Raw genomic sequence first — 27,329 nt, 5'->3', positions numbered from 1 at the left:
AGAATAGCGGACACATATTTACTGACAGCCATGTCGTTTATTTTTCTGGTAATGAGAGCACCAGTCGTAATGGAGTAGCGTTCCTCATTTCCAAACACCAAAACAACTGTGTAATTGGTTACGAACCTGTAAGTGACCGTATAATTTCTTTAAAACTCAGAGCAACTCCTGTAAACCTAAATCTCATCCAAGTTTACGCCCCTACCAGCACATCCAGTGACGAGGTCATAGAGGACTTTTACACTGCTATTGAGACTACCATCGCCAAAATCCCCAATAGAGAATTACTTTTAATTTTAGGTGATTTCAACGCTAAGATTGGAGCTAAATCTGGTCATCTTGGTGACTGTGTGGGTAACTTTGGGTTAGGAAAACGCAATGAACGAGGCGAACGGTTAATCCAATTTGCCTCAGAAAATAACTTCACGATTGCAAATAGTTGTTTCCAACACCATCACCGAAGATTATACACATGGACCTCTCCTGATGGAAAGCACCGTAATCAGATTGATTATATTCTCATACGGAGGCGATGGAGAACATCTGTTCAAAATACCCACACTTTACCGGGAGCGGACTGTGGATCAGATCACCAACTGTTGATGTCTAAACTGCGGGTAAAGTTAAGAGCCGCCAGAATCAAAAAAGCACAGAAGCGACTAGAAGTTCTAGATACCCCAAAGTTCCTGAAATCTGTTGAAAACAACTGGGAGAAATGGACTACCGCAGAACATCGCGAAGAAACCATTAACACACTTTGGGATCAAGCCAAACAGCTTATCTCAAACGCTGTTGAAGACTCAAATCCACCAGTGACGAAGCACAAAAGGCAACATTGGATGACAGATGTTACTCTGTCACTGATAGATGAAAGGCGCGAGAAGAAAGCCACAGGTTGCGACGTAAAGGACTTGAATCGACTATCATCTCAAATTCAAGCGCAGTGTAGACGAGATCATAACACCTATCTCAATAGCATATGCAATGAAATTGAAACTCACGCCGCAAAATATGAATCCAAAGATTTATATCGCAAGATTCGTTTCATCACCAAATCATTGTCCCCTAAATCTTGGGCTATTGAAGACAATGATGGCAAAATAGTTACTGAACTCGATAAGATCTCAGAGTTATGGAAAACCTATTGTCAGTCTCTATTTCAGGACCAACAATCGCGCAATTTTTCACCAGCAGAACCACATAAAGGAGAATTAGAGCCGGATATACTCTTGTCTGAAGTAAAGGCTGCCATCAAACATCTCAAGGATAAAAAGGCTGCAGGAAGAGATGAAATACCTATCGAAACTATCAAAGCCTTAGGTGAATATGGTACTCGAATTTTTCATACAATTTGTAATAAGATATGGCAGACAGGAGTATGGCCAACCGAATGGACTCACACAGTTCTTACTCCTTTACATAAAAAGGGTTCTACAAAAAAATGTGGCAGTTACCGTCTTATTGCACTTATATCACACGCAAGCAAAATATTGCTACATATCCTGAATGAGCGTTTGAAGTCCTACTTGTCAAGGGAAATTGCGCCAGAGCAAGCTGGATTTGTGAAAGGTAAAGGTACGAGGGAACAAATTCTGATCGTACGCCAAGTTGTGGAGAAAGCGCGGGAATTTAACAAACCCGTTTACATCTGCTTTGTAGATTTTTCCAAAGCGTTCGATTCTGTGAAATGGCCAGTTTTATGGAACACTTTACTGCAAATGGGTACACCAAAGCATTTAGTACACCTTCTTAGACAGTTATACGAAGGAGGGTCTGCCTCAGTGAGAACGGACGGCATACTATCAAGCAACTTCCATCCAAGCGTGGGTGTCCGTCAAGGGTGCATAATATCACCGCTCCTCTTTAACGCTTACACTGAGCTCATAATGCGTATCACCCTTGAGAACTGGACAGATGGTATAGCGGTTGGTGGCTACAATATTGCAAACTTGCGTTACGCCGACGACACAACCTTATTCGCCTCCAGTATTCAGCATATGGAAGAACTGCTTCAAAAGATGGAATATGTCAGCCTTCAGTTTGGATTAAAGGTCAATCGCAGTAAAACAAAGATGATGATTGTGGATCGCGCCAACAATAATTCGCCGGAAGTGACTCATATTGCGAATTGTGAAGTTGTCCAGTCCTACATATACCTTGGGACTTTAATCACAAGCAGAGGCGGATGTATGGAGGAAATAAAACGACGCATGGCTATTGCCAGAAACGCTGTGGAAAGGCTTAGGAACATATGGAAGAATAGGAAAATCACTAAAAATACAAAAATGCGATTGATCCGAATACTCGTCTTCCCTATTTTTCTGTATGCCGCCGAGACATGGACCGTGCGGAAAGCGGAAAAGAAGAAGATCGATGCCATGGAGATGTGGTGCTGGAGGAAGATGCTCGGGATATCGTGGACAGAGTTCCGTTCCAATGTGTCCATACTCCAAGAACTTGGCATCAAAGAGCGACTATCAGCTCTTGTAGAAACCCGCATGCTTAAGTTTTTCGGTCACATCTCCAGAAAAGGAAACGACTCCATAGAGCGACTCGTGGTGCAGGGCAGAGTAAATGGTACCAGACCAAGAGGTAGATCACCCATGCGATGGACTGACCAAGTAAAATCAGCTGTGGGCGGTAAATTGCATGAGTGCACTAGAATGGCGACCAACAGAAGGAAATGGCGTGAAACTGTGGCAAGAATAACAAAAGCCAAAAACGTGACTACGTGATGGCCACGACCGCTCTGTCAAGAGCGTAACGACTGAGAAGAAGAACCTAGTTGAAAAAAGTTGTAAAAATATTTGATATATAAAATATGTAATAGCAGCAGGAATACGTAATGCAGAATATAATAGAGAAATGGAAACGAATTTCCATTTAGATTCAATGTCAAATGCACTTTGCAGACGTACGAGAGGCAGAATGCAATTTGAATTCCGGAAGTTATTATAACATCATTCCTTGTGCGGTAACAAAATTAAATATACAAGTACCTAAAGCTATGAATCCACATAATAGTTGAGTTTCAAATATTTTCGCTTTCCTGGGTCCGTATTTATAAGCCGCTCTTAAATCTGAGATCGATCTTGAGATGCTGTTTACATTCATAAATTATGTATCTATTAATAAAAACGGCATATCTCAAGATCGGTCTCAGAATTGGGAGCGATTTATAAACAGGGGCCATCATTTAGTAAAATTAAGTGCTGCATTAGATTCAAAACGTCCATACATCATTCAAAACGTAATGTCAATTATGTTTAACAGTTCTCCTCTATATTAACTCCATCTACAAGATAAATGAAAGTAAAAAGTACATATTCAGCACAAATACTGGAATTGCTCATGTAACTTACGACGTATAAAGAATAATAAACGAATCAAACGTACTAGAGTGCGGTGGTGAAAATACCATTATATAAATCCTGGTTGATATGACGTGTCCTTAATTGAATTGTTATTTATACCCAAACTACTAATATATTTTTAACATTCAAACGTATTACATGATTTAAAATAGCATTTACAACTAATGGACAGTGGGCGGAAATTTTCCAAGACGCCTACTGACACTGTGCCCGATGCTGCGTTACGAATTCACGATAGAACAAACAAAATTCAACGGCTGACACAACAGATTGGGTAACATGAATTAATCACTTATATTTTTTTGTATGTACGCAAAGAGAACCTAGTGCCAAGACACTTCGTTCTCCACTTAACGCTCGAATCCGAAATATTGTATGTCGTGTGACGATACCCTGTCTCAATTTGTTATTTCAATCCCCAATTGAAGAACAAACTTACAAGGATTACATTTACAATCATACTGCGGTACGATTGCTTTTTTTATATAATTTTATATTTTTTTAATAATAAACAGAGGGATTCCGAGAACCTAGTATTAAGACTCTTCCGTTCTCCACTCTACGCCGAATTCTAGAAAAATTGCGTGTTGAATGTGTCAAGACTGATCATTTAAAGAAAATAATATTGCAAATATCATATTCTAACCAAAGTCTCGTATATGCAAATAACTGTGTACATGCTGAATATACATGAAATACAAATAACAAATATAAGCATACATTGTACATGCCTACACCTATTTTCAATTACGTCGGTTTGCTCCGCACGAGGCGCGATGACATTCTCAATATTTGCGACATTACGCGCCGTTTCGTGAAGTCGAATTCACGTTTCTGACATATTGGATTCGAAAGTTTCTAATTTGAATGTAAATAACGACCAAATATTGACTGGAAATTATTATTTTATAAAAAAACATATGTGTGTAATCTATATATATAAAAGGACTTGTCCTCACTGACTGAGGTAAGACGCACGCACAGCCGTAACCGCTGATAGTAGAAACGTGAAATTTGGACAGATGTTTACTTTTGTAATCTGGACATCCACTAAGAAGGGATTTTGAAAAATTTTAACCCTAAAGGGGTGAGATAGGGGTTGAAAGTTTGTATGGAAAAAAAATTAAATCGGCACCGATTTTTATAAAATTTGAAATTTAGATTTTTAAAAGTATTTAAATGAATACGTGTTTCATCGTTTTCTAGAACTCTACCCCTAAGGGTGCAAATAAGGGGTTGAAAGTTTGTATGGAAAAATCTTTAAAACGCCACCGATTATTATAAAATTTTAAATTTAGACTCTTAAAAATATTTAATTGAACATGTATTTCATGGTTTTCTAGAATTCACCCCCTAAAGGTGCAAATAAGGGGTTGAAAGTTTGTATGGAAAAATCTTTAAATCGCCACCGATTATTATAAAATTTTAAATTTAGACTCTTAAAAATATTTAATTGAACATGTATTTCATTGTTTTCTAGAATTCACCCCCTAAAGGTGCAAATAAGGGGTTGAAAGTTTGTATGGAAAAATCTTTAAATCGCCACCGATTTTTATAAAATTTGAAATTTAGACTCTTAAAAATATTTCATTGAACACATGTTTCGTGGTTTTTTAGAATTCACCCCTAAATACGCAAGCGAAGCTGCGCGCGTCCGCTAGTATATGTATAATGCTAATAAGTTGTTTAAATTTAAATAAATTATACAGTTGGTACTGGAAAAAGGTAAACCTATTTGTGATGCAAGAGTGAGTATAGAGTAAAAATCTGCAACCCGACTTGACGTTTTACGTCAGGTAAAATATGTCGAATATAATCCTTTGCTAGTTGTTATAGGAAGAAAATATGTTTAAAATATTTTAGCTTTGCAGAAACTCAAGGAGTATCCTTCTAACATCCATATTAATTATCAGCTATAAGATTTGTACTCACCACTAGGGAAAGTCTGTGATGTGGTGGTGGAGGTGGTAGGCGGGATGGTCGTCGGGATACCGCACATTGCTCTTTCTGCAAATAAATACTTTACTATTAAAATCACTAAATAAATACTTTAGTAATAAAACTCTTTGTGGCTTTTATATTTGTTCAAATATTGCCTGAATTTAACAAGCCAGAGCAAAACCAAGGGTTCTCTATTTTCATTTCATTTTGAAGATATTGCGTATAATATTTTTAACCCCCAAAGCCGTACAGTTAGACACTTATCTAATAAATCAAATAGAATAATAATAAATTAACAATATAATATGTTCCTTACCACGTGAATGGACAGAGTCGGTGCAGATTTGCCAAGCGCGGACCGGCGCATACGCACCAAGTTGGTGCGCGCCTTGCTAGCCGCATCTGTTAACAACAATGTTTAATTATTAGATGTTTAAAAATAATTTCGGTTATTGAATATATGTAGTTTAATCTAAGGAACTTTTGGTTATTTAATATACATTGCATCTCTTTTTTTGTAAGTACATACATATATTTGGCACTATAACCTTTAGGCAAAAAAGTATAAGCAATAATATAATCTTCAAGCATCCTGAATACCAAAGATCGACTGTCGAATTCTTTTGAGATGGAATGGATTTCTGTTACCATAGCGAAGAAATGAAAATATGAAATAATTAATTTCCTCGAGTGCAAATCGAACCCATTACCTGTCGCGTTTACAGCCTTTTCAAATTACCTAAAGGTATTAAAATATCTATAGATAAGTAATTTTTTAAAAACGATCATAAAAAGTAACTCCAATTTACGCGTCAAAGCACCAAACAAACAGTGGCGCTAAATTAAAAATTTAACCGCGTATCTACGTTATTATGTGAGGGCGGGCGTTAACGTCGTTGTGCCACACTCACACCTCCGCCACCAGAATACATGTTTATAAATAAGCTGATACCGTTATCATAAAATACACTATGTACAACCAAACAAACGTGAAATATATGAAAATAGGTAATAATTATATACTGAATGTGTATTATATTGAAATGTATTTTTAACCGACTTCAATAAAAGACAATTAAAAATGAATGTGTGTGATATTGTTGGACGTGGCTAATGTTTGAGTAGGAACGACGATGATGATTATGACATATTAAAGTTTGAAAGCTTATGTTCACAACTACCTTGCTGCCTATATTAGACATGTCTCCTTCAACATCTCAAAAACTACCGAACTGATTTTGACGAAACTTGGACTGATATCCCACTTAACGAAGCGACCTTAATATATTTTTTTATCAAAACTATCTAGATATCATTTTAATTTTTCAATTATTTTGCAAACAAACAGACACTTACAAAATATAACCTATACCAACAATATCACAATAAAGTACCTACATACGGATCATATCGATAACATTCTTTTTCAAAGTCAGTTAAAAATAATTACGTTAAATTCCAGAAAGTGTGTAACGTCTAAGCACATTTCGTATAGTAGTGTCTCATCTGCCAGAACCCGGCACGGCGCGGGACGGTGCCCGGCGTGTAAATAACGTCACGTGGCCATTTGAAACACGTCCAAACATTTGCTGTTCTTACGTCATATACAATCTAATGTTATTATGGCACGAAACTGATATTCTAATTTTTAATACAGTTTTTCAATGACTACATAGATCATTTTACAAATTACTATTTTGACATGTATATCTTTTTTACTTCATTGAAATAGCTGGTAAGGAAGATTAAATAAATTTATTTTACAAATCAAATAATGGTTTCAATCATTGCTAAGTTAAAGACCGTATAGATAGCCCAGTATAAAGAAAAGAGGAAAAAAATCGATTAGTCTTAACTAACTTAGGCTTCGTCAAAATGTTAAATATCTTATGAGAAAAAAGTACGATACGCAAAATATATGAACTTTATACTTAATATCCTAAATGAATCCTATACTACATAAAAAAATTGTTTGTATAAAAAAAATAAGGTTATACTGTGTAAAAAATTGGATGAAAATTTTTAAATCACATGGGACCTCCTCCTGACGCAGTACTTTACACGCAACATATTATACCACTCTGAAATTTTACTTTAAAGAAAAGGTTTTAGAAGAGGATATTTTACTTACAATAGTAGGTTCTATTTTTGTTAAATAATAGTAGATTTGTATCGCTTGAAAATAAATAAAATTTGCTAGTTTTGATAGTGCTTGTACACTCTTGTAACAAGAACTCTCAGAGACGTCTATTACAAAATAATATAAAATTATTATATTATTTTCTGTTAAAAATGTATCGATTCTAAACAGTAGTAAATACAGTGTTTGTCTTAATATTAGTTTACTTGAATGCAATCAATATTCTCTGAGAAACTTCATCTAAACTATTATATTTTTATTAACAATATAAATAAATATATAAGAATGAAAGCAAGCTTGTTATTTACCCATAAAATTCCATCTAGTATCTATCCTGGCACTTCGTCCAAGGCTGGATTCACTCGAACAAATGTGAAGTGCCCATAACCCATGTATAAATTATTTACATTTTTATTATCTATAATGCTATCATAAAATAATATACATTAAAGATAGTTACCATCTACAATGTCGTGGCAATAAAATTGCTTTTTTTCCACTTATAGAGAGACGTATAGCGCCGCTCAGATAATGTAAATACATACAAATACATTATTCGTATGCATTGCAAAGTTGTTTATAATGAGCTCTTAACATTCAATGTTAAAAAGTATTATTATAATAGACGTAATTATCATTTTTATTTGCAAATATACATATTAAACGTTTTTAAATGCGCGTACAAATACATATATTATATTTTGTAGTAGGTACTTAGAAGAAGAAGTAGTAAGAAGTGGGGAACGGAGTGTTTTACCACTAGATTCCCTCTTCTTACCTTGTTATGTGCGCGATATAGTGTGAAGCTGTAATACTTAGATATATACATATAATTACCTGTTGTTCCCTTCTATACCTACCTATCTTGACCGTGTTAATTTTATCCTTGAATCTTATTACGACAAAACTGTTACTTTTGACTGCACGTAATGTACCCCTTTCTAACGCCACAAGCGTGAAAGTTTGCTTATTTGTTTGTTTATCCTGCTTTCACTGTTTGATATTTATTAAACTTTTACGCGAGTGTTTCATAATATCTTTTATAATCTACAACGACAAAAGTAATTTCAATAAATTAAACTAAGCTAAACTTGATAAAACTTGAAAATTTGTGGGCAGAGGTACACAGGCAAGGCAGGTAGGAAACTTAACAAACGTCCTCGGGGGGCCTAAATAGCTCATCACACTTAATTATAATATACATATATATATCGCCTCCTTTATTGACGTCGGTTAAAATATATAATTGGAGTTTTAGTAGACGCCCCAGTTATTACAAAATCGTTAAAAGTATGCAATTAGAGAGCTCATCTAAAAGTTTATAACCACTGTCGTCATCGCACAGTATCCACATTAAAATGTTTAACATGCAGTATAGCCATATATATAGTAATAGGGGGAGTTAAAGATCCCGAGAAGACGTGAAGACGAGGCTTAATACATACATCCATATATGCTTTTCAATATTTACTGAGCCCAGTCGTGGCGCAGGGTCACAAGTGTGTAAACGCGACTGGTTGAGGGTTCGATCCCTTCTCGAGGAAATGAAATATTTAATATTTTTATGTCTTCGCTCTCTAATGTAGAGGCAAACCGCGGCGCAAGTTAATTTACCTACATATTAGTTATTTGTTTAACAGTAACTTATGCACTGATTGGAGTGCTCGCAGCATTATACGTTTTTCTGGTTCTGTAGTTCGCTGTTCGACCTTAATTACACCATACGTCATTAACCACTCGGTAATTAATACGTGAAACGAAACGTGATTCAAAATTTGCATTGTTAAGAATATATGATTTCAACGTGAAAATATGCTGTATATAATTTTCCCGCATATAGCACATAGGCAAAGGGAAATTAGTTTAATTCTAATTCCGGTCCCATTAACACACTTCCATTCCCCGCTTTCCGCTGAATTGTGGATGCATTGGGTGTTGAGTGGCGGAACTCGACACCAGAGCAAAGAAATGGAAATATTAAATATTTCATCGAGAAGGGATCGAACCCTCAACCAGTCGCGATTACGGTCCCCGTGACTGGCCTCGATATAATATGATTCCAATATGAAATGTGGTAAATTTGTTTACATCAAATAAAAAAGTGATTTTATTTTTAATAATCGTGGGAAGCAGATTATCGTTCAAATTGTTTTAAAAGTGAATAATAAATCGTTTGACGTAAGCGTCGTTATAATGCAATGTTGTTCTTTGATAAAAGTGGCGTTCTAGTAGTATTGAATTTATCTCTGTAGCTCAAGGAGGCACAAACAGACCAATTCATCATCAGCTTCTATTAGTCTAGCACGAAAAAAAAAACAATAATGATTCACTTCAATATTGAAACATGAAGAGAAAAAAAAATGAACTACGGACGTTAAATAGTGATTAATAATTTAAATTAATTATTTAATAATTAAAAAAAGTTTGTATAATACTTAAATGATGCGGTCCACTTACGTTTCTGTTTACGCTTTTCTCATTTCTGACAACTTGAATAATCTTATCAGATGCAGCACGTTACGTTATACAAATAAGTTTAGCTCTCGTGACCGCGATCAAAACCAGAAAAAAACACACATAAAGTTTATTATTTTGATATTCGTATGCATTAATTTCAAAATTAAGTAAAAAGTACTTGAAAAAATTTCATGCATGGGTCAAAACATCAACAATTGGCAATCTATTTTAACAAAAATGTCAAAAGGATAATTCTTAAATTAAAAATATTACGATAAAATAGGCAGTAGTACAAATTACTGACATTATATAAACATTCTATATCGTTTCTGTATAATATCCATTATAAGGTTATTGGGAACGGAAGTGTCCTAATGCAAGGTTCCGAGTTTCCCTCTGTCTACCCTGCTATGTACGGGATACAGAATGTAACTAAAAAAAAGATATATATCATCCATATTTTAGGTACCTACCTACTAACTAATCTACAATACCTATGGTACACACAATGTCGATCAATTTCATCAACAACAGATTACAACAGATATAGTGATCGAAAGTTGGCCTGAAACGTTCCGATCACTCAACAAGTAATATAAAACTGGGGCAACGCCTACTAGCAGCCGTGACAAATATCTATGACAGCGTGTCACACCGCACAATACGCTCAATTAATTAATTATTACGCTAGAATAATGGGCGGCGAGCCAAATGGTAAACACGGTGTGAAATATAACCTATCTCTACTATTATCTAAAACTGACCTAGGACATAACAGATATGCCGTGTTGTAGGAAAAACCGTGTTATCTTGTCATTATATAGAAAAAACATGTGTGATTTTCATCGTAAAAGGGAAATATATAATACAAAAAGAAATACCTAGATAAATAGATAGATAATAAAAATACGTAGTATTTAGTATATTTTTTTTTGTTGCGGTTAAATGAAGAATAAAGGTTCATAATATACTCTAAGCATTCTTCATTAGGTCTTATACACATACAAACCACATCTTCTCACTAACATTTCATATAAAATTCCAAACAAAAAGGTTAATGCAAACCTGTTTGTTATTAAAACAAAACATTTCCATACTAAGATCAACATGAGGTCGCACGAGATAATGCCCACGTGTTAATCTGATACGAGAGTAAGATTAAATTCAATATACAAATATGGCAGTCACGATATCGGGCTATACTGGAGGTAGAAGGAGGAGCGAATGCAGTCAAGTGATGCAACTTAGTTGACACGATAGTATCACAAATTAAAATCGACTGTCATGTCATACATATGTGATATATAAGTAATTTTTATATACTTACCACTGGGTCTGATAATATAAAACTATTATTGACTTCTACTCTACGCACTACTCATTGAAGAATTAGCCATTAATTATAGTTAAATTACATAATCTTTCTTCAATTGCAATTGCCATTTATAAAAAAAAACAATATTATTGTAAAATAGTCGAGCAACGAAAATTAGAGCACTAGTATAAAACAAATTCCAACCTATCAATTCATATAAAATCAGTCGACGAAACGGTAACCTTCGCCGATGTTATTAGCACTAAGACTCGCTGGGTGATAACCAATATTGACGCTTCAACACCATAAATGACTTGAAGTGAAATATGTATAGAAATTAGTTTTAAAAGTTTATCCTGCTAATATAAAGTTATATATGTACAGTGTATAATTTCCTATAATATCAGTCAAACACACATGTGACCATTTATTACTTGCTTACTTGCAAGCACAAAATAAATATATTAATAGTACTATTATCTTACGGATATTTTCTATTAATTTACCTACAATGTGTTAAAATAAGTTTATTCTAAATACTCAAAACACATACATACATTGCAAGTTAAATAAAAGCTTTTAAAATGAAAGGAAACAAAAAAATACTTCATGTTTATACTTATTAAAAACGGTTGCACAAACATAAATACGAAAACAGCTATTATTTATTACATCAACTATCATCATAAATAATTATAAGTATTACATTTATGAACAAAATATATAGATTTCCTCCACAGCAGCTGTACCATTGCCAAGATCGCGTCCAAGTCGACCCACACCGTGGTTTCACTTCAACTCACCCACGGTTTCTACGGAACTGTACGGATAATGCAGGGCATATTGAGGTATACGAGCATACTAACTACTTAGTAACTGGGTGAGTCAACTATAACTTGATTATTATTTTTATTTCCTTGCCCTGATATCCAGACAAAGTATGGTGGTGGGTTCCTCTACTGGAAAGTGAGTGTTGACGCTACTTTCCTTTTGCGTTTACCCTGCTATATGCGGGATACACTAAGAAGCTACAAAAAAGTAAACTTTTGCATGCAGAGGGAACCTAGTATTAACAACAATTTTGCTCCAGTGCGAATCGAATCCACAACAAACATGAGCCAAAACAGGCTAAAAAGTTTACTTTTAAAACATGAAATACACTCTGTAAATAAACAATACTTCTTATTGTGGTTAATCGTCTTGTGAAACAATTATTGTACGTGATATGCAAATAAAAGTCCTAATAATTATCAAATAAGGCTTACTTTCACTTGCCGTGTACAAGCGTTTTTACAAGCGTGAAGACTGCACTCATTGAGAACTGGCATTATACTTCTAAGAATAAGGATATTCGAAGATGTTTTGACTTTCAAAATTGTTCCTTCTTAAAGTAGCCTTATAATGAACCCTAAAAAAGTTATCACTACAAAGGGTTTCATCATTTTTTATCTCTCTTCCATTTGGTTGTGGGTTCGACTGCCAATTGTCGGGGAAATAGATTATTTTTATTTCCGCACTTTGGGTAACAAGACAAGGGCGGCGTTGAGTTTCGCCGCTCAACACGCAAAATCTTGAAAACAGACGCTCGTGAAGCGCCTACCCTGCTATATACAGAATATAACTTGAAGCTATTTTCTCGTTCTTTTTCTTAATTCGCTTTCTTACATTAACATTAACAATGTAGAGCTATTAGAATAATTAATATTAATATCCATGGCGTTTCTGCTGTGCACTGTCTGTTCTGAGTCACGCTCCGATTACGCCGCTTAATGACAATCCAGTTCCTTAATCATTTATATCGTCACGATTCTTTTGTATTTAATTTAACGTTACTTGTTTTCTAGTATTAAACTAATAGTTACAAGGTAAAATTAACTACAAAGTATTTTTTAGTTATTTTATAACGTTTCTGTCGTCTTATTTTTTTATAGGGAACCTGGAGATTTAGCGTTAAGACACCCCGTTTTTCATTTTCCGCCGTATTCTAGAGGCATTGTTTTTGGCGGAACTCAACGCTGAGCGTGGTTCGTTACCAAAGTGAGGACTGAACATATTAAATACTTCATGTCCGTAAGTGAGAATCGTGCCCACAATCTGTCACGTTTACAGCCGCACAATCTACATCATCCACCATCCACGTCTAGTAAGTTATTAGCAGTCAAACCGAAGTTAAGTCAATATTTTTAATGAAAGTTATAATTCTTTGGGTAGCGGGAAGTAACGCTTGGACGGTATCCAAGAGGCGCGGGCTCAATTCCCGCCTTATTTAATAAAATATTTCTAGAAAAATATTATACATTTTCTAAAAAAATATTTTTTTATACCAATTTTATAATATTTACTAACTAACATACAATTTATTTATATTAATTATACATTTAACATGTACAGTAGGTACCTATACAAGAGTCAAAACATAAATAAATTACATACATTTCATTACTATGCTAATGACACACGTCAGTATGATGTAAGTGCAAATAATATTAATTAAATTTTATTATCTTTACATCTATATAACGAATAAAACTAAAAATAGTAGTGTTTTTAATCACGTAATACAAGTTAAGTAATTTAATTAATTATATTTTTATAATATTTTCAAATAAAAGATTATTTATTTAAGTATGGGCTGATCTTGTACACTACTGAGCTGGTTTTGTTTAAACTTTCACAGTAAAATAAAAATTTTCAGCTTAGTGAATGAATTTAAATATTATATTTGATATATAAAACTAACGATTATAATATATATTTCTTTTATGTAAAAACCAGCCACTATTGTGCCTTCTGCCCCGTGGTCAATGAAAATAGGATATCAATGGAAACTTAAACGTGATATACCTAATATAGACTATAGCATTCCTCCGTTTCTATCCAACACAAAGAATTTTTCAATTTGAACCAGTGCTTCCTAAAACTAGCCAGTTCTTTTATTATATTATATTCTATAGTAATCACAATACTATTGCTGTAAATGCACATTAACCCAACCAGAACTAGTATGTAATTATTATATTTTATTATAATATATATTATATAATGATATAAGAAATAAATGATTAGCAAATAAACATCACGTACGTACGTATTCTGTACGTGTTTGCTCAACGCAAATAAACTAAGGTGAAGTGTCTTCATTTAGTATAGGTCGTACACGGTAATCATTTTGATTGACCTAACGAATAGAAAGAAGCTTTTAGTGCCTACTTTAAAAAAAAAATAAAAATTGAATATTTAAATTTTTACAAGTGATTTTTTTAGTTTCACTCTTTATCGGTGTTAACAATACATATATGCATTTTTAAATTTTATGTCATACTCCATTCCCTACTTGAATTCGAAACATTTTGTGTTGAGTGGCGGAACTCGGTGTATAATATTTTTTTTTTTAGCTGCACGTATTGAATTGATCCTACGCTTAGTAGAATAAGCAGAGGAAACATAGGTTATTAGAGTTAAGACACTCCCGTTCTCAGTATCCGCCGTATTTACGAATCATTGTTTTGAGTGGCGCAACTTAACGCCGCTCTTTACCTCGTTACGAATGCTAAAAGAAAGAAGATTGGTTCAAATAGAATGAAAACAAATAGTTTTTATAATCCAGTTATACGGTTCTGCAGGTATCATTATACATTATAGATTACAGCTGTCAGTTCAGCAGTCAGTTACACTTACATATGAGTGAGACATTGACACACATGTCATTGCCTTCAGCTCGCAATATGTAACGAAACAGGGGTTTCAAGAATTTATTCACGTCAAGTGCAATATGGGGTTTATGGTAAACAACGGAGAATAAAAAAATATAATATAAAATTGTTACTTAATATAATTTCTATTAATTTAAAGATACAATGAAAAACATAACATAAATATGTCAATATTGAACATGTTTGAAATGGTATTGAATCTGCTATCCCTATCCTCGTTCTATACTATGCACCACCACCACGTTATTCCATATTATATACCTTTATCATTACATTACAAAATGCATATTTTAAAGAAATATAAAAATAAATAACCATCATACAAGTAAATCATTAACATCAACCTTAACATAAGCACTCTTAGAAAGAAACTGTTGACCTCCTGTGGCTCTTTCTTACTAAAATATATGGAAATATTGAGTAGTAAAATATTCGGTTAAATACTTATGTGGAATATATAAAGTCTAGTTCTAGTCTAGTAATACTTCCCTTTAGATATGTTATCATCTCCCAAATGAGTTTTGACTCTTTAACAACACACACAATCAGAAACACCGCAACCGCTGTACCTTTACAATTTTGTAAGCTAATAGTTTAAATAGGAAAAAGCTTCGGTCAAAATTCAGTGGCAAGTAAGGAACGAAAGGATCGTAATGGGAACGGAGTGTCCTTACACTAGATTCCCAGATTCCTTCTACCTACCCTGCTAGGTGCAAAATACAGCGTGAAGCCAAATAACAAAATATCTTGAATGATACGACAATTTAAAATAACAATTTTACGGCACTAATTCAATTTCAACAGTTTTTAAATTATTTTCTCAGTATACTGATTCAATTTTAAGCTATAAATAATAATAAATAAGTATATAGGTACTTTTAGATATACTCTAATAGTATATAAGCTATATTGGCATCAGGCGTGAAGGGCAGTAAGCCGAAACTAAGCCACGGTTTGACGGACCTTGAACTAAAATTCTCAATCACATTGCATGGCTACTTTGTTATTCAATCTTGTATCTATTTAATGTAATTACTTATTATTTCTGGTTCCTAGTTGATTGGTACTAGATATGCTGGTGTTACTACTGTCCTTATAACATGTCTCTATTATAATGATGGATACAAACACTATATGTTCTAAGATATTTTTTACAAGTTAATAAAAATTTTATCACTTAATATTTAAATTAAAAAATACTAGCCATCCGCTCGCGGCTTTGTCTGTGAAATCAGTAACGTAATGACTTGTTTTAGACAAGTTAAAATAAAAATATAGTAAGTATGTACCCTACACCTTTAGTATCAGTGTCATAAATAAAATTAAACTAGACTAATAAAGTACAATAAAAGACAACATCCAATATTCTACTTGTAGAAACACTTGTTTACGTATTATATAGGTATGATGAACAAGCGTTATCAGGCGAATGCACTCGCCGCCCATTTGTCCCGCGCTATCGCCGTCTAGTGATAATACAAATCAATTATAACCTTTTATATAGCCGTGCTCGGTATCAGTATTAAAGTTGATAACTCAATAAACACTGATAGATAAAAAGAATAAATGTTCATTTAAAGTGGCGTGTCACTTTGTTTTCCGTGTGGAACGATGCATATTCATCATTATAAACATTTACAAAAATCTTATAGACTAGGTTGTCTGAGACGAGATTTTTAATGCGCTTTTACTTTCCTTAAACTTTCCTTTTACTAGCTATACATAAAATAAAATATATCGATCTTGAGATCGATCTCTGAGTTGAGAGAGATTTATATATGCGGGCCTTGGTTACCCATACTTAAAACAATAAGTAAGAAAGAATTAAGAATTTAACTTCAATCAATTGTCTTACATAAAAAAATATATCATAGTCTCATCTAGATCTAGATCAATAGATGGCGCTGAGTGTACTCTGAATCGCGCTATCGTTTGGTTCTCTTTTCAGCGTAAGTATGAATGCAACGGATATTTTTTAAGACGTTCTTGTTAGTCTGAAACAAGATTTATCGTGAAAGGGTGTAAACCAGTAAAAATCTGGTATACGCCTAAAGAATAAACTTAAAAACATTTAAATTTAGCTAGATACATCGACCAAGTTTCCCAGCTTGTCTCGATCTCATGTTCATGTATGAGATTGATAATTGTCTTGGTCTAGTCTATTTTGGGCTCTAAAATGTCTTGGTTTCTAGTAGGTTAACTAGGTACGTCTACGTCTCTATACTTACACTTACTACTTAGTACGGGTAATGAGTATACTCTAGTCTCAATAGCATTTTATTATAGAGACAGATTTTATTAAGGCCCTTACTTATAAACCGCTCTCAAGTGTGAGATCTAAAGGGACCATTTTCTATTTTAAATTATATATATCTATGAATGAAAAAGGCATCTCAAGATCGAGATGATTTATCTATACATATATCTCCGGAATAAATAATAAAATGCTAGATAATAAACTATTAAATCACAACCTAATCAAAGTTATCGATTGTAAAATCAATATTGATGGAGAATGCTTGTGATAATAAACAAATATTTGACGAAATCACGTGCATGCGTGGTTCCTATCAACTAGATCAACAAAACACTGAAACACTGTACTACAGTAACTGTCGTTTCCACGCACGCTATATATGGGTACTTTTTATTTCAATTAAGTAAATGCAAATCGATTAAAAATATATATTGACTTACACAATGCAATTATTGAATCAGGCCACAGCTCAACGTGATTCAATACTTATACAAAGAAAAAAATGTCAGTATACGTATTTGATTAAAATTAAAATTTTTATCGTAAAAAGTCTTTTTTGAACAATGTTTACTTTTAAAAGTATTGTAAGGTTGTCAGTGACTGAGAGGTTTATTAAAGGTAAGAGTTAAGCTATCTCCCAATACCGATTAGATGCTAGTGGCATCTAACAGATAGCTTTTTTTTATTTCCTAGTTCAACATTATTCCACGTGTTTAAAATTAGTCCAAAAATGATTCTTAAATAATTATTCATATTCTCATTTATAAATGTACATACAAAGTAAACTGATAATAATATTATTTACGTTATCGAATCTAACCTCTGGCTGACAGGCAGCTAGTGGTTTTAACAAAACAAAATATCATTATCGTATACCATCAATCTATGTGACACGGATACCTTATTGATAAAAACACTGTTTTCTTTGTATCATACATCCATGTATAAGAACTGATAATAACAATATTACATTACGTACTGTGTATTTATGTTATCTACCTGCATCATAATAATAAAAAAGTAGCTTCACGCATTTTCTCGCAGGGGGTAGACAGCGGGAACTAATAGTTAATCACTCCATTTTACTAAAAGATTGCATATTGAATGGAAATAGAAAAAATATATAATCATTTCATCGAGTGGGGATCGAATACACATCAACAGCGTTTAGTCAGACGACGTTCCGCGTTTTTACATAGTGGGTAGAACGAAGCATCAAACAAACCTGTAGTAGATGTCGAAAACCTTATACTTACTTATAGAAATAACTTAAACAATAATATAGACTAAGCAAGTCCTATATCTTTGTAAAAAACTTCAAGAACATCTATCACAAAATAACAAATATGCGGATTAACATATCAACATATTAAATATAATCATCACTTTCCCAGACATATATTCTTCTGGACTACTCCTACTGAGTAGTACATCGCTCGATTACTTAAGTATCAATTATTTTGTTGGATACATCCCAGTATTAGATGGCACTATTAGCGGCAAATATGCATAACCTAACGCTGACCTTTGTGAAGATCAAGCGATATACATTTAGAAACGTAACTGGCCACTTTGCTTTTAATAGTTTGTTCCATAATAAATTCTCAGTTTTATTTGTTTACTCATATTGAAGTCACTGTGGCTCAGTGGATCAACATCTGACTGTAGAAGCGATGGCTGTGGGTTCGTTCCTCAATAGGGGGCATGAATTATTTTTATTTCTTGCTTTCTGCTCTGCCAGACAAAAAGCGGCGTTAAGTTCTCCCTTTAACACGCAATGTTTGGGATAACGAAGTGTCACTAGATGCTCTCTATCCCTATTATGTGGGAAAAATTATGAGGCTGCTTTTTTATATTTGTTATCTCAAAGCGAAAATGCTATGCGCTTTGCCTTGCCAGACTAGGGAAAAAAAAAATTCAATATTTTAAGTGGACATTCCTATTCCACGGCGGACTCAATTTACACAAAGAGGACGATAAAATACTAATTTTATGCATATTATCTTAACTCTAAGCACATACTATATATTACAAATTCAAATTATACTATATTATTCATCTATAATAGAAGACCGGTTTCATTCATATCCGGTAGCGTTGGGAGAGATTTACTAAGGATCTTGTTTCTGGCGGAAATCCGATTAAGTAACTTTATTACTATCACTATATATGTATATATATATATACATATATATATATACTAGCGACCCCCTTGCGGCTTCGCCCGCTTTTACTACTGGATTATTCATATAATGTATGTTTGCAAAGCACTTAAGATAATGTGAAAATTAATTAAACTCTAATGCAACCCGCATTTTCGTAGTTTCAATAAGGATTTTCCAATTGTTTTACACAGCAAGGATTTTTTAGTAGGTACCGTAATTTTAAATCTGTGCTACTAATCTTTTCAAGTACTTATTAAAATATTTTTAAATGACTATTTTTAGATAGTTAAATGACTATTTTTAAACGGAAGAAATTATAAACAAAAGCCTACTATTAGTAGGTACTAATAACTACTACAAAAAATATGAACCAAATATATCGCGCTGAAGTAATACATTCAACTCCAATTCAAATCCAATACGTGCAAACGAATCTAAATCTTCGTTGCTATGCCTCTATAGCGGGCGGGTTTTTTTTTCGAGCTTGTGGTTAATGCTGAAGAGGGTATTCTGTCCCTGATGAAAAGCAAGCACTACGTGGCTGCCTGTGAGGAAAATTAAATAGAATGCATTGGCCGGGAATCGAACCTGGGCCGCCCGCGTGGCAGGCGAGCATTCTACCACTGAACCACCGATGACTGCTCATGACGCGCTTGTATAAGTAGAACGTCGCGGGGCGCGTTTCGCAGCAAGGATGTTTTGATATTGTAACAACTTCTAAAGTACTTATTAAAATGAAAAAACAGTAAAAGACAGTTTTGATCTACATTAAATGGCGAACGTAACTAATGTACTTATTTATATGCTGAGAGTAAGGGATAAGTAAAACTTGAGTCGGCACAGCTGATGTGTCAACGGCGGGATGTGTCAACAATTAAATGCGTTTTTCTCTAATACTATTCGCAATTTCGAAATAGTTTAAAAAGCAAATTTTATCTTCGTTTAACGTAGAAAATTAATTAAGTATTTTAAAGGATAAGGATTAATATCATTATGGAAAAATATCCCTCACAATAAGAAATATATTGAAATTACAATTTTTAGACAGAAATATGATCACTACACGTTATTCTTAAAAGATAAAAATATGCTGTCGCGGATTTTTTTGTAGATCTTATTAAGAGGAACAATACTCCAGTACATTATTTTCATGTAGTACTTACCATTAAAGCAGCGCATGCGCGAAAGTGTCTCAACGGGTAGGACTTTAGACACATTTATCGTATTTATGTTAATTTACATAAGAATGTACAAATAATAAACTATATATAAACCTTCCCTGAGAAATACTCGACTTAATGGTGAAAACCGCATAAAAATCCGTTGGGTGGTTTAGAAGAAGAAGAGTTAGAAAGTTCAGACAGACACGAAAAGCGACTTTGTTTTATAAGATATAGGATTACATATTATATTATGCAAATATTTATAATGTATACAAGAGAAGTAATATCTATGATAATATATACTAATATCGATAGGTTGATAAATCAAAAAGAACGTGGATGACTTCAATTGTTATAGGTTTCGACTCTTTTTATTTTTTTCTCCATTTTCCGTTTCAATTATTTTAGAGATTGTTTATTTTTATAAATTTCCCTTCATTGTACGAGTTAAATTTAATTAAATAATTCTCACGTATACGTTCTATAGAATTAAGATAAGCTATACGAACATTTTCTTCTCGTATGAAAGCAGGTGACACCACCAGTTCAGCCAGTTTATAATTAGAAAATAGTTTTAGAAAGCTTACATTGTTGGTTTTAAAAGTAAAATAACAAATAATGGAGAAGAGTTTGTAATCATTGGACATATGTTTTTAAAAGAAAATCTATTTACATAAAAATACTTTGAACATGAATTTACAATAAAAAATAAACACAATTGTATAATTTTGTATTGTCGCTAAACACATAAATTTTCATAGTTCACAGTTTACTAGACCAGTGTCAGGTGTCATGTAGTCAAGTCGTATTAATTATACAAAGAATGATTAGGAAGTACTTTTAATATTACGTACGTACTTTTTTACCTTTTTATGTCGTCATTTGAAATATATATCTAAACGTTTCTTTAACTCGAAATCAAACCAAAAGATGTCGTATAAAGAAAGGCACACAAAAGTGTCACTAATAAAAATATCTAATTTATAATTTAAAAAACAAAAGTAAGAATATATTCCTATAGAGTATTATGACAAAAAATATATTTAGTTTACAATAACAAAAACTGGCAGACTTCATTTTAATAAAAAAGTTAGGTCCTCGCTTAATTCCCGTGTACAAAGGCAGAGGAGGACCAACCTCGAACTTCTATAAGGAGGTACTCGCCCTATACTATCTTTTAACATTTTTTGTCCGTTAAAATGAATATTTTCGCTCTGAAAAACAAAACATTTTAATGACGCCTTCCGATGATAAAATGTAAATATTTTAGGTCAACCGTCGACGTTAGAAAGTTAGACTTGCCCGAAAGCGAAATTTAACACCATAAATTCAATATTATGTATAACAAAAGTTATAGTTTTTATTAGGAGTGCTTACAAAAGCATATTAAATAATAAAATAATAAAAAAAAAACACTATGGACACACGTCATCAAATACTTCTTCAAAAACCAGAACGTTATGGGTTAGTGTTGTTGTTATGGCAAAATGTTCATTTTCATATCTAAATATTTCTTTATCAATTTGTACCTCGCACATGGGAATCTAGTGTTAAGACAGTTCATTTTCAGTACGATACTTCCATTTCCGTTCCCCACTTCTCGCTGAATTCTGGAAGAAACATCAACTCCGCGCTTTGCCTCGTTACCAGAGCGAGGATGCTACATACTTCATTACCCCGGTAGGAATGGAACTCACAACCTGTCACATTTACACACACACTTGTGTCCCTGCGGCTGGAATTAAAAAAATATGTGATACCTACAAAACTAACGTATATTAGCAAACTATAACAAGAATGTCTATTGTTATTACAATCCTTGAGAGACTAACTTATAAATAGTTTACGAAGCAAAATAAATAAAAGAGTATCTATATAAGAACTCAAACATCGTAGGCGCAACGCTGAAGTTAGATATTAGTTTAGTTCTTACTTCAGTAGAATCCACCCACTCCATCTAGATATATCGCCCTAACCTATGGACAGAAGAATTATCAGTCTTTTTATTATACATATAAATTTCTAAAATACTATACACAAATTTACTATTTAACATAATTTAAATAAAGTAAATTTGATGAATTTGGCAGATTATTTTATAACTAGATTCCCAAGTTTCCTCTGCCTTCCGTGCTGTGTGCGAGTTACAGCATGAAGCTATTAATTAAAAGTAATTTAATATAAGCCCTTGTCTCAAAGCTTAAAGTAAAACTGTAACAAATAATAATAAATCAATTCAAGTCATTAAAGTAAATGCACCTTACATTGAATTCGTGCATATCAATCAACATTTTACATGTGAAGATACTTTTTCTTTTTTGAGTACACAGCCCACCTTGTCTGTCCGTACCGTCCCCTATCGTGCGTACCCTACCGTCTCTGGAGACAGAACCTAGTGTTAAAAAACTTCGTACCCCATTTTTCGCCGAATTCTGGAGACATTGCGTGTTGAATGGTGGAACTCAACGCCGCGACTTGCCTCCAGCGAAGAAAGTGGAAATATTAGGATACTGAACTTGTAATTCAAAATCATTAATTTTTATTTCACTTTGTTAAGAGTTGTTCAAGCTTCAAGTTTCTTTTTTTGCTTTATCTCGATGATGGGGCTGTCGAGTGTGGCTATGTTGTGGCATAAATCTCACCATCTAACTTAGGGCGTATAATAATCGATTCTCCGCCTAGACTGTGACAAGTTATCATGGTGGTGTTTTATATTTTGGTATACAGACATGTCTGCACGTCTTCCCTCGTTCCCATATTTGCGCCGATGCATATAAGAATCATTCTTTTTTTACTTTCAGTTCATGGCATCCCATGTTCATCAGTTTTGAAAGTCAGAACCATCGTATAATGTAATATTTGTATTTTTTTTTATTTTTAAATAATGAAAAACAAAGCCTAATTAGTAAGTATTATAATGTAATTTTTGTTCAAAATATATAAATAACGAAAGTATATAACTACTACAACCAACCTTTCCACATAGATCGTGGTGTTGCGAACTCAAAATACATTAGAGTCACGACAGTTTGCGCAACGGATCCGAATATCGGTGAATTGAGTCCTATTCTTATTTCTTAACAAATAACAATATGAGAGTCAGTCTATTTAAGAGAAGTTCCTTTATATTTACGTCTAATATTATCTTAGATAAATTTTGTAAAAAACTGTTTGACACAAATTTATGAAAAAAATCTATTATAAAAATAATAATAAATAGCTTCATGCTGTATCTCACATGCAGCAGGGAAGACAAAGGGAACCTAGGGCGTTAAGTCAGTCAATCTCATCTCCACTTTCCGCCTAATTTAATCGGACATTGCGTATTGAGTGGAAATGAAAATAGTGAAGTGTAAAATGAATTTACAGCCCTTGAGTTTTGTCAAACCACCCCAACGGGCTCACACACTTTTGTATAACTTATGAAAAGGTTTTCTTAATTTTCGTTCTCAAGTTTCTATATATTATGTTTCATATTAAGGTGTATTTAAGCGAGGAAAAGTGTGCACGTTAAAAAAACCTTTCTAGTTATTTTACATGGCCTTTTTAAACTATGAATAATCTTTTCTGCAAATATCACAACACGTATAGTACGCCCGCGACCTTCATAAATTCTATTGATATTTAAATACTTATAACTATTTTAAACTTTACTTTAAAAGTTAAAAAATATTATTTTCTTTACTATTTTTAGTTCAGCATCGAAACTACAATTCTTGTGTACAGTAAGACTAACAGTTAAGTAAGTTAAGCTGTATTCCCCACATAGCAGTTTAGGTAGAGGGAACCTAGTGTTAAGACACTCTGTTCGCAATAAGACACTTCCGTTCCCATTTTCCGCTGAATTCTAGGGGCCTTGCGTGTTGAGTGGCAAAACTCAACGCTAAGCTTTGCCTCGACACCAGAGCGAAGAAATGAAAATATTAAATATTATTTATTTTTCTTGAGTGGTAATCGAACTTACGACCCGTCGCGTTTAGAGTCACACAATTGTACCCCTGCGCATCCACTGGCCTCAAGTAATATAGCTATCTACTCGTATAAACAGGATAAAGCAGTGCAAACTGTTGCAAATTCTATTAAAACAATGTAATGTCATGTCATGTGTTATATAAAACCGGTTTTCCGGTGACGCGCCTTCGTTCAATACTAGTAATGTAGCGCGTCTCTGCATCTCTGCAACTTTCGATCAGAATAAAAAAGTAATATAGAAAAAAATATGTTAGAAAACGTATAAATATTTTGAATATAGCGGGACTCCAAAAAAACACAAAAAGAAAGTATTCACGTATTTTACTATAAGGCCACTTATCCATAATTTACATGAAATACACGTAAAAGCTTATATAATACAAGCTTCGGCGATTTCAGCATCTTAATCTAAGGCCAAAGCTATTTGATATTGTATTATCTCCAATATATAACATTTAAATCCAAATACATATATTGAGGTAATGCGACAGTTGAGAGTTCTATGCCCTCGAGGACATGAAATATTTATATAAAATTATATTTTCATTTCTTCGCTCTGGTACAAAGGCCAAAGCCCGACGTTGATTTATATCTGAAATCTATATTATGTTTACATCATCTTACAGTAAGTGAGCTATTAGCACTGCAATTTTAGATAAAAATTTATATAAGTATAAACAAAACTATAACCCTTACTTGTTTTTGTTTTTTTATTTTAAATGTGAGCATCAAAATGATAGAGGATTTTATTTGCAAATATAAATTTGATTGTATTGTTTACACTACGATTGACAGAAGTGTCTCAAGAAGAAAGAAGTGTTTTAACACTAAGTTCCCAGATTTAGTCTGCCTACTCTGCTATGTACAGGATACAGTGTGAAGTTATTAAATAAATATATATATTATGAATTAACATTTTATAAACTACACTAACAGTAATTATGTTTAGACTAATTTATACAACTTTAAATAAATTCAAACCTCAAACAAAAATGTTCAATGTTGCATTAAATACAACCAGTGCAGTAAAATAGGTTGACATAAATGTAAACAAATGTGGCTATTGTATGGGTAATGATTGTAAACATACACTGTTTAGGGGACTGATAGGGCAGAGGCACAATTATGTTTGGCATATATGGTCACCATGAGGTCTTGCCCACATATCTAGTGCAATGCACTTATATGGTAGTTTTATGTAATTGGCCTCTAGTTTAAACTTGGATATAACTTAGGCTTGTATTTAAAGTGATGATTAAAAAATGTCACCTAATTGTAATTGCTTAGTAAATAATAATAATATATGATTTATAAATATACTTTATTTTGTAAATAATAATACATTTTAATTAACCAATGTTAAAAGAGTAATGATACTGTAGTGTATGTAAATATAATTAGATGGTTCCATTACACTACAGATACTAATGATAAATAGACAAAATGTCCGAATATTATTATTTTACTGTAGAACATGGCACAGTTGATCAACATCCATTTGGGATTTTTATTTTCCTACTCTGCATTCCATCAATCAACATTCAATGTCTTAAAAATTGGGAAGAAAATGGGGGGAAAATGGAGTTTGTTAACACTAAATTCTTGCTGCATAAGTAGTAGTAGGTATTTTTTTGTTGACCAATTCAGGTTTTTTTACCATGTCATTTTAATTTTAGTTATAATGTATACATTATCATGTAAAGAGAAAATATAAATTAAAGTTATTAATATAGACTTCTTAATGTAAATGACTAGACTCATAATGGCAGTTATTATGAGAATAGAAAGCTTAACTGTAAATCAAACATTAAAAAGTAAATGTTCCCACAGTTATTCTTTGTTCAAATGAAGTCAAACATCTATTTTTATAATTATTATTCAGTTTTTATAAACATGCTCTAGTTTTATAAACAAATGTTTTATAATACTGTTTTATAAAAGTGTTTTTTGTTAACTTTTCTATAGTTACTTCTACAATATATTGTAGTTTAGTAACTTATAAAAATGTTTAACAATCATTTAAAACAAGCAACAATACAGAATAAAGTATGGAAGATAGATGTATAAAATAATCTTTTTTGTTTACCTAATGTTATTGTTTAAAAATAATGTTAAAATTATATTTTTAACCTTGTAACAAACCATATAATTGGAAAACATTGTTATGAAGATTTAAACAGATGTTAAGAATAAATATTAAAATAGTCATAGACTTGACCTAACTCAGAGAACATTTCGGTCAATAGGCCGCTAGCACCTTCACAATCATAATTATATTGACAGCTGAATAAACCTTGAAAACACCGCAACTTACTACACCGAGCTCGTTAAAACAACAAATACATATTACATGTATATCAAAATATTAAAATTCTGACCTTCCGCGCTCTGATTCAGTGATGGTGGCGCAGCAGACGGTTGCAAGTCCTTCTTCTGTGCAGTTTTAGGTGGATCCGAATCAGAATCATCGAAAACTAGCGTCCTGACCGACTGTGAACACCGACGATCCATTGCCACTCACTGCACTACACACAAATAAACTATTATTTTCGCCATTTATAAACACCCGACGACTTCTGTCGTATAATAAATCACATAAATGTAATGCACAATCGAATACGATGTTCAGAGAGGGATAAATTATGCCGCTTTATTTCATAACAGAATGAAAGTATTTATATGTTGTAGGCCATCGTAATTTACACGACACACGGCTCCTTACAAGTTGATGTGACACTTTAGCGTTTTGAAAGATGGCTCGCTGTCTGTTCGCCTTTAGCTGACAGTGTTGCCGTTGTTATATGTTTTTTTTTTTCAATAACAAACAAAATT

The 27,329-nt window shown here is 33.0% G+C and overlaps 1 protein-coding gene across 4 annotated transcripts in view; it reads right to left on the bottom strand.

Annotated features, from left to right (window-relative positions):
* Positions 1-27,267, bottom strand: part of dop (microtubule-associated serine/threonine (MAST) protein kinase dop) — a 64,423-nt gene extending 37,156 nt beyond the window's left edge. For 3 of the 4 annotated variants that reach the window (XM_085201726.1, XM_085201727.1, XM_085201728.1), the window contains exons 1-3: positions 26,876-27,267; positions 5,632-5,717; positions 5,307-5,381 (exon numbers count right to left, since the gene is read on the bottom strand). In XM_085201726.1, the coding sequence (XP_085057852.1) occupies positions 5,307-5,381; positions 5,632-5,717; positions 26,876-27,008 (294 nt within the window). In that variant the 5' untranslated portion in view covers positions 27,009-27,267. The remainder of the gene's footprint in view (positions 1-5,306; positions 5,382-5,631; positions 5,718-26,875) is intronic. The other variant, XM_085201729.1, reaches the window with a different exon arrangement.
* Between the last annotated feature and the right edge of the window lie 62 nt (positions 27,268-27,329).

This window comes from Heliconius melpomene, chromosome 18 (assembly GCF_056956725.1).
Source record: "Heliconius melpomene rosina isolate 202511_hmr_F chromosome 18, ASM5695672v1, whole genome shotgun sequence".
In the NCBI taxonomy this organism is placed as follows: domain Eukaryota; kingdom Metazoa; phylum Arthropoda; class Insecta; order Lepidoptera; family Nymphalidae; genus Heliconius; species Heliconius melpomene.
Note: the sequence above shows the minus strand (reverse complement) of the source record. Positions and strands in the feature narration are given on the sequence as shown.